Consider the following 8298-nt stretch of genomic DNA (forward strand, 5'->3'; position numbering starts at 1 on the left):
AAAAGTTATGTTTGAGGAAACCAATGCCATACTTCACAGAGCATTTTAAAACCCGTCGGGCTGTGGCCGAGGCGTGTCTTTAGAAACCGAGTATCGTGTCGGGTGTGAGGAGTTTCCGGTCTGAGGTCCCGCGGTGGCAACGGGCCACTGACCTCCGGGGACGCCTGCGTGAGGCCAGCCGAGGCCCTGGACCCCAGACCCCAGAGCCCAGAGCCCAGCGTGTCGCCAGCGGATCTCGCGCCCAGCTCAGGCTCTGGGTCCCCACACGTCCTGCTGCTTTTCCGCTTCCCCAGAGATGCCAAGATCGCGTCCAGCGAGCACATGCGGATCGGCGGCAGCGAGGAGATGGCCTGGCTGCAGATCTGCGAGCCCTCAGAGAAGGACAAGGGGAAGTACACCTTCGAGATCTTCGACGGCAAGGACAACCACCAGCGCTCCCTGGACCTGTCTGGTCAAGGTGAGGGCTGTGTCCCCGGTGTGCCGGTGTGGGGCCTCTGGGGGGCCACCAATAGCGCTGTGGCTTCCCTTGGAGAGGCGGCTTGCAGACCGTCAGTTCACTGGGCGTCAGGCTACGTGAGGCAGACCCACGAGCGGGGCCCCTGAGGGGGGGGGTGAGCACCGCGCGGCCGCCACACCCGTGACGCAGACCTGTCTCCTTGCAGCCTTTGACGACGCCTTTGCGGAATTCCAGCAGCTCAAGTGAGTGCGGGCTGGGTGGTCGTCCCCGAGCGAGGGCTTCTGTCACCTCAGGTCCTTTAGGCTGAGCATGGGGCTTCTCAGGGCGCCTAGGTGGACAGGGCGTGTCCTTTCCGGGGACAAAAGTGGCGACTGAAGCAGCCCGTCAGGCAGGGGGGCGGCCTTTCCTGTCAACCGTGGATGTGTCTGCTAGTTAACTTTCCAGAGTCCTGATAACCCTGGGGCGGGGGACGGTTAGGTGGTTAAAACGACGAACTTCTGAGAAAGTTACAATTACAGCAACACATCATAAAGAGCAGTTTTTTAAAAAGTTCATATTTAGGTTCGATGTAAGACTTTATTTTTTAAGAGCATTTTTAGTTTCAGAGCGAAGCCGAGAGGAAGGTACAGAGATTTCCCACAAACCCCTTGACCCCCCACCCTCCTCCATGCACAGCCTCCTCTCCGTCAGCACCCCCACCAGACGGGACAGTTGTCACACCTGACGAACCTGCACCGACATGTCAGCATCCCCCAGAGCCCACAGGGGATGGCAGGGTCCCTCTGGGTGCTGTGCATCCTGTGGGTTTGGACAAATGCACAGTGACGGGTGTCCCTCATGACAGCATCTCACACAGCAGACTCACTGCCCCCAACCCTCCGGGCTCCCCTGTCCATCCGTCCCCCCACCCATGACAACCCCGATCTGTCCCTGTCCCCCGTCTCGCCTTCTCCTGGATGTCACAGGGCTGGACTCACACAGCGTGTGGCCTTTGCACACTGGCTCCTTCCCTCAGTCACACGCATGTCAGGTTCCTCCACGTCTCTTCACGGCTCCAGAGCTCATCTGTTGTTAGTGCTGAGTAACATTCCATCGTTCAGAGCAGCTTTAAAAAAATAACTTGGGATTTTTGAGCGTGTGTCTGAACTTGAGAGCACCCGAAGCTGGACAACCGTGGGCCGGCACGGCGTCACTCAGTAACTGTTAAGTGAAGGAACGGTGACCACGACGAGCAGAAACCAGCATTTCCAGAAGAATCTAAAGCTCTCCAGAGCAGTCGGTGAATTCAGTGAGGAAGAAATTCGCTCCGGCCTCTGAGTCTGAACGCCAGCTCCTCTGTGCGTTTCAGCGGCTGAGAGACAGGGCGTCCCCTCTCAAATCGGGCAGTGGGGACTTGGGGGAAATGCAGGTCATCCCGGGAGCCAGGGCCCAGCCGGCCAGCGTGTCCTCCAGGGACAAAGCAGGGGCTCCCTTCCCTCTTCCCCCTCTCGGGGGGTGCGGGGTGCGGGGTGCAGGGTGCAGTAAGCCCGTGCGTTTTCTCACAACTCTTCCCGTTCTCTCCCGTCTGCACCTCGCGCTTCCAGGGCAGCTGCGTTTGCAGAGAAGAGTAAGTGCTCGTTGTGTGGGGAGGGGCGATTCGGAGGGTTAAGTGTGGGGGGGTGCCAACAGCGGAGGGTCCCGCCCCCGTCGGCCACCTCTGTCCCTCCTGCCCTCGCCCACCTGCTCTGTGTTGGTGGACGAGATGGCCAGTCAGGTGCGGCCACAGGTGGAGACACGGGACAGGCGAGACCTGGGCGTCTCCGACACCTGCTGGTCCTGAGGTGCGCTGGGCGGTGCTGGGAGGCACCAGGGTGGGGAGGGGGCTCCGGAGACAGAAGGCCGACTCTCTCCAGCAGGGGAGCTCCGCCTGTCAGACGTCAGAAGGGGCAGCAGATAAAAACTGTCCGCACACTACGCCACCTCTCGCCCACCCACTGTCCGCACCACACCCCTCCTCACTTCCCGACCGCATCGCAGTGCCGGTTTCCGCTCGTGGGCCAGGGGTGCGCCTTCCTGTCTGCATAGCACTGCTCACCCCCCTCCCTGTTGCAGACCTGCCCTCCCTCCCGTGCCAGGTGCCGGGCCCACCGGGTCCACTGTCCACCGTGGGGCTCAGCGGGGGCCTGTAGGGGGCGTTTTCTCCTGGAGGCTCTTCTCACCTGACTCGCTTCCACATTGCAGATCGCGGGAAGGTGATTGGCGGCTTACCTGACGTGGTGACCATAATGGAAGGCAAGGTGAGGATGGCAGGACCCAGGCTGGGGACGGAGGGCGGGGGGGGGGGGGTTCTGCAGGGCACGCTGCCCCCGGGGAAGAGCTGCGTGGGGACCTGGGAGTGGGGGCGAGTCACTCAGCTGCAACCTCGTCGGCAGGGGGACTGGGGTGCCCCAGCCACATCCTGCTTGTCCCGCTGCCTCCGGTAACCCTTGTGTTTAATATTCGGAATCCACAACAACCTTTCCGCCCCTGGAGACACGCTGTGTGACTCCGGCACCGCGCAGCTGCACTGTGGCGGCTGCTGGTCCCTTCCCGGGGCGTCCACCGGGGTCTGTTGTCCCCAGCACCGGGGCTGGTCAGGGGAATAACTGACCGAGGCCGGGGGACACACCCCAGGACAAGTGGCCTCTTCCAGCGCGAGAGGGAGAAGACACCTCTCTCCATGATTCAAGGCCGCTTTGGAGTAGGTGCCGGGAGCTATTTCCTGGAGTTTTCACTTGTCCCCCATCAGGGGGTTGCTGACGCGAGTGCCCACGTCCCTCGGTGCGTCGGGCTCTAGCTCGACATAGCGGGACAACAGCTGAGGCAGTTTTAGCAGCCGAAACACAGAAGTCTGTAGACCTTTCCTTTAGCAGCTGGAGAGAGCCCAGGGCCGAGGCCGATTGGTCACAGGCCTGTGGCCGAGTCGTCACTGAGAAACCCACAGTGGCCTGACTGGGCCACAGGCACGAAGCGGGTCGGACTCAGTGTCCCCAGGAGGCGCCCTGAGTCCGACATAGAAGAATGAGAAACAGGCTGAAAGCGTCTGCTGTGAGACGTAGAAGGGTTAACTCCCTCCAAGGTCTCTGGCTGGCTGTGGCTGTGGGTCACAGCTGAGGGCGCACGGAAAAGTCGCCGCCGGTTTTGCCCCGGCTTGCGCCCTGCTCCCCCGGGGGCCCCGGCACCTGGCCCGGTGCTTCCGCACGTAAAGGGCCCTCGACTCTCGAACGACGCGAAGGGCTGGCAGGGACCCCCGAGTGTGACGGAGGGCCTGTGCCCTGCGGGGACCTGACCTTGGTCTTCCCTGCCCGCCCCTCTCCGCCCTCCTGCAGACCTTGAATCTGACCTGCACGGTGTTCGGAAACCCCGACCCCGAGGTGCTGTGGTTCAAGAACGACAAGGACATCGAGCTGAACGAGCACTTCTCCGTGAAGGTGGAGCAGGCCAAGTACGTCAGCATGACCATCAAGGGCGTGACGGCCGAGGACTCGGGCAAGTACAGCATCAACGTCAAGAACAAGTACGGGGGCGAGAAGATCGACGTGACGGTCAGCGTGTACAAGCACGGCGAGAAGGTCCCGGACATGCAGCCGCCCCAGCAGGCCGCGCCCCAGCGCCTCCCCCCGGCGGCCGCCGCCACCCCCGGGGAGCCGTGAGCCTCCCGGGCCGGCAAGGTCCTGGCTGCAGCCTCCTGGGCCGGTGTGACCCGGTCACTGTGTTCTCTTGCTTCCGACTAATAAACCTTTAAGAGGCAGCTTGTCGTGTTTCTCCTGTGCCGAGTCGTTTGACCTACACCCCCGTTCTCGCCTGTTTAATTACGGTTGTCGCGCAGGGTCACAGTGGGGGGACCCTCGGGGGACACCTGCCCTCTGGACAGGTCCCTCCTGACCTTGACCCCTCAGGGCTTGGTGACAGGGTGACGGAACCTGGCCCGAGAGGCACCCACAGAATGACCGTCCCCAGGAAGCTGGACACATGTGCAGACTGAGAAGCACCGAGCGGTTGTCATATTGCGGACCCCCAGTCTCTGGAGGAAAGCGAAGCACACCGCTGGCCGCATTCCCTTCACAGCCGTTTGTGTTCTCAGTCGCGGGCAACACACTCAGTGCACTAGCCTAGGGGCACGTCCGAGATCAGACACTGTGCAGCTTGCTGCGCGGTTGTCCCCAGAAGTGTCGTCCCCAGAAGTCTCGTCCCGCCTGACGCCACAGAGTTCTTCCAACAACGCTGACTCTGTTCCCTCTGGCCGGGGTGACTACCGCCACCGTGCGGTGACTGCCCGTCTGTCCGGACGGCTCAGGCCCCTCCCCTTTGTTACCAGCCCCCAGCCCCGCCCCCCGGCCACCCTCAGCCTTTCTCGTGTCTGTGAGTCTGCCTCTTTGTTTGTTTTTAGATTCATTTGTTGATACGTATTTGTTGCCATTTTACTGTTCCTATTTTGATCTTTTTCCTCCTTCTTCTTGGGGAAGACCCTCTAGTATTCCATCCCTTTACTTGTGGCCTCTGTGTGTCTTTCGATCGGAGATGGCTCACAATCCCTGTGGCAATAAAGAGACCCCAGAACTCAGACACGCCCCAGTCACGCAGCCCACCGAGCAGGCTCTGCTGTCGGGTGGGGGGCAGTGGCGAGGACCCTAAGGTGACGCCACCTCGTCTGCTGCGCAGGCGAAGGCGAGCCGAGTCTGTCTCCGTGAGGCGGCTCAGGGCGTCTGGACGGGTTTCCACCATCTGCCCCTTGGCCAGCTGCGCAGCGCTCACTCCCTTTCCCGTTCAGACAGTCACTTTGAGCGGCAGCGGCGGCTCGTGGGAAAGAGGTAAATGGCTCTGCGGTTATTCAAGTCACGCGATTTTTGTAGTGCATCGCATTTTTTCCCGCGGGTTCAGGCTCACAGCGGAACTGGGGGACAGTACGGAGAAGAGTTCCCTCCCGCATGCCGACCCCCACCCCACCCCCACCAGACGGGACCAGTGTCACCACTGACTTAGCGAGTGGAAGGTGACCGGGGGCGTCGCGCTGGCCTTAGTGACACCCCGGAGAAGGAGGGAGCGACCTGGTGATACTCGACAAGGATGCTACTAGGTCAGCAAAGCTACAAAAACAGGCCGTCTACCGAGACACGGCATTCGGGTGTGAGCTCTCAATACCCCCGTTTCAACGGGGCGTGTCGGGCACAGGGGCGCCCCTGTCCCCAGCAGGACATTGTGGCCTTGACCGGTGACGTGGGAAGGGCGGACACACCTTGTGAAGTCACACAGCCGTCACATGCGCCCTCGACCTCTGCCAGTGGGTTTAGCGGGGGAGCCACAGATACGATTGCGTGGTAGGGTGAGGGTACATGTGGGCAGGAAAATCCCGTTTTTGTAAAGAGAATAGAGACCAAAAATGCTTTAAACGAGGGTTACGCAGAAGCATTGCGTGACAGGTGGAAATATGATTGGACGCAACCCTGGGAGGGTGGAGAACATCACGGATGAGTGAACACCTACCAGGTCGCTACGCGTTTACTGGCCGAGCTGGGTGTGTGTTCGTGGCGATGGGGGGGCTGTGAGTGCAGTGGACGTGGGGCCCGAGGGGGGAAAGGAGGAGAGTGAAAAATGTAGGAAAAACGCGGCCCGTGCAGTATGAACCCATCGATACAAAGTTGTGGGTGTGCACGGGGGTTCTGGGGATAAAAAGATGGGATTGTCCGCGATACAATGTTGGAGTGAAAGCCAACTTGGTAAACGCCGCATCTCACCTGACGGGCTGCTGTTGAGAATAAACAAAGGAAGAGATCCCATCTGCCTGCCTCCACCCGGGAAGATGCTGTTAGTGGTCGCGAGGGTCAGTAGTTGCGATTCCGCATCCTGGCCCTCCCTCCAGGAACGGCTCAGCACTGCGGTGACTCAGAGGACAAGGCAGAGAAGGAGCCGGGAAGAAACCGAACAGCGTTTCGGGAGCAGCTCCGCGCCACCAGCTCCCGGCACCTCGATGCAGGCTCAGCGATCACCATGTCGTGCCTTTCATCCACCTCCCCCCTTCCAGCGTGGACTTCTCCCGTGAATACGCACTGCTCCCCTCGGCCACCCTCGGGGATGACGAGGAGCTGCCCCGCGGAGATTCAGGCATGGCAGCGGCCCCTGAGGGGAAGCTTGGGGATGGGACTCACAGGCGGGAGGCATTACAGCCGCACAAATCACAGCCCTGATCCGGGAGCCGTTAATTTCAGCCAAATTCGAACAGCGTCACATCTGTTATTTACAGAAACATCCGTGAATTATCCCCCAACATTCTTTTTAGCATTCTCCAAAGTACCACTGGTCTTCGTATTTATGGGCTATTTTTGCCCCCGAGAGGTTGACGCAGCGTGCTGGGAAGCGAGGTTGATGGAGAAAATGATCATTTTTTTTCCTCCGAATCCAATTAAGCAGAAATGGATGGAGTCTGTGCAGAGACTCAGGCCATGGGCCACAGGACATGCTCACCGTCCTCTTGGTTCAACGGTGGGGCCCTGGGGCCGGACACAGGGCGGCTGTAGACACTTGCTCGTCTGCTCAGACCCAGAAAGCAGGCCGGTCCCCATGCGGACGGACGGCACAGGAAACGCTAAGCCAATCCATCCCATCCCATCCCTTCCCGCCTCGTCTCTTCGATGCTGCCCGTCACCACGCCTGTGTCAGCGGCTCCCACGCATCTTGACCCCCTGACCTCGTGGCAACAGAGAGCAGGGGGACCCCTCCACAGAGACTGCAGTCGCTGCCACCTCTCGCTTCTCCACCAGAATCCTCCATTTGGAGGCCGCGGGGCTCACGAACCGCTGCCTGCCCTGGCCTGGCCCTGGGCCGGGCGTGTGGGGCTGCCACCCTCTCTGTGCTGCCTGTGGGCTGCTCGTGTCTCTGGGCCCTGGACACGGTATTTTGTCTGTTAGTAAAAAGGGCAACGGGTGCTATTTCTGCGGTGAAGCCACGGGGCTGGGGTATGTGGCACCTGCTAAGCACCAAATAAATCTGTATCTGTTTGAGCAGCCCAGGGGAAGGGACAGGCCCGAGCGAAGGTATCACAGGGGAGAAGGGCCACGGGGGTTGCTCAGAAAACCCAAGGGGAGCTCCCTGGGGGCACGGCCCAGAGCCGGGGGGCCGCCTCTCCTCCCCGTGCCTCCTGGCTGCCCCGGGCCCTGTGGCTGTGGGCGGAGGTTAGGAGCTGGGTCCTCTGAGCACGGAAGACCAGCGCCCTCCCGCTCAGGATCCTTCGCCTGGCCCCTGCCCAGCTCACCTGGGCTTGCCAGCACCTGCTGAGTAAGGGCCTTTTCATTTAGGCCTGGGATACGCGCAGCCTGGTGCCCCTCTCACGCTTTCCTGACTACAGGCCCCAAGTGTCTCCAGGGGGCAGCTAGCGCGAGTTTGGAGACGCACAGACCAGGCCGGCGCTGCCCCTGGGTGGGCTGAGGGGCCGAGCGGCGGGCTGCCTCCCAGTCGGTGCCCAGTCCACATGGTGTGTGCAGCGGCCCTCACCGGAGGGGCCCTGGTGAGTCCTCCAGGCCTCTGCAGCCTGCGCGACCCGGGGCGGCGGTCCTCCTGAGTGCCTCTGTTTTTAAAAAGTATATTTTTAAATTATCGTTTCCATTCAGTATTATTTGGTATTAGTTTCAAATGTGCAGCCAGTGGTCAGGCAACCGATACTTTACAAAGTGGTCCCCCTGGCGTGTCCAGCACCCACCTGGCGGCAGCTACCACAATGTCACCGACTCTGTTCCCTGTGCCGCTCTTCATGTCCCCGAGACTGTGCTGGGACTGCCGATCTGTGCTTCTAGTCTGGGCCCCTTTCCACCCGGCCCCCACCCCCTCCC

At 61.1% G+C, this 8298-nt stretch overlaps 1 protein-coding gene across 1 annotated transcript in view; it reads left to right on the forward strand.

The window, feature by feature from the left end:
* The window catches only part of MYOM2 (myomesin 2), a 49823-nt gene extending 45602 nt beyond the window's left edge, over positions 1 to 4221 (forward strand). The window contains exons 33-37 of the mRNA XM_053916787.1: positions 294 to 457; positions 663 to 699; positions 2041 to 2063; positions 2678 to 2733; positions 3805 to 4221. Coding sequence (XP_053772762.1) covers positions 294 to 457; positions 663 to 699; positions 2041 to 2063; positions 2678 to 2733; positions 3805 to 4128 — 604 coding nt within the window. The 3' untranslated portion in view covers positions 4129 to 4221. The remainder of the gene's footprint in view (positions 1 to 293; positions 458 to 662; positions 700 to 2040; positions 2064 to 2677; positions 2734 to 3804) is intronic.
* The last annotated feature ends 4077 nt before the right edge of the window (positions 4222 to 8298 follow it).

Source organism: Desmodus rotundus, chromosome 13 (assembly GCF_022682495.2).
Source record: "Desmodus rotundus isolate HL8 chromosome 13, HLdesRot8A.1, whole genome shotgun sequence".
Classification (NCBI taxonomy): Eukaryota; Metazoa; Chordata; class Mammalia; order Chiroptera; family Phyllostomidae; genus Desmodus; species Desmodus rotundus.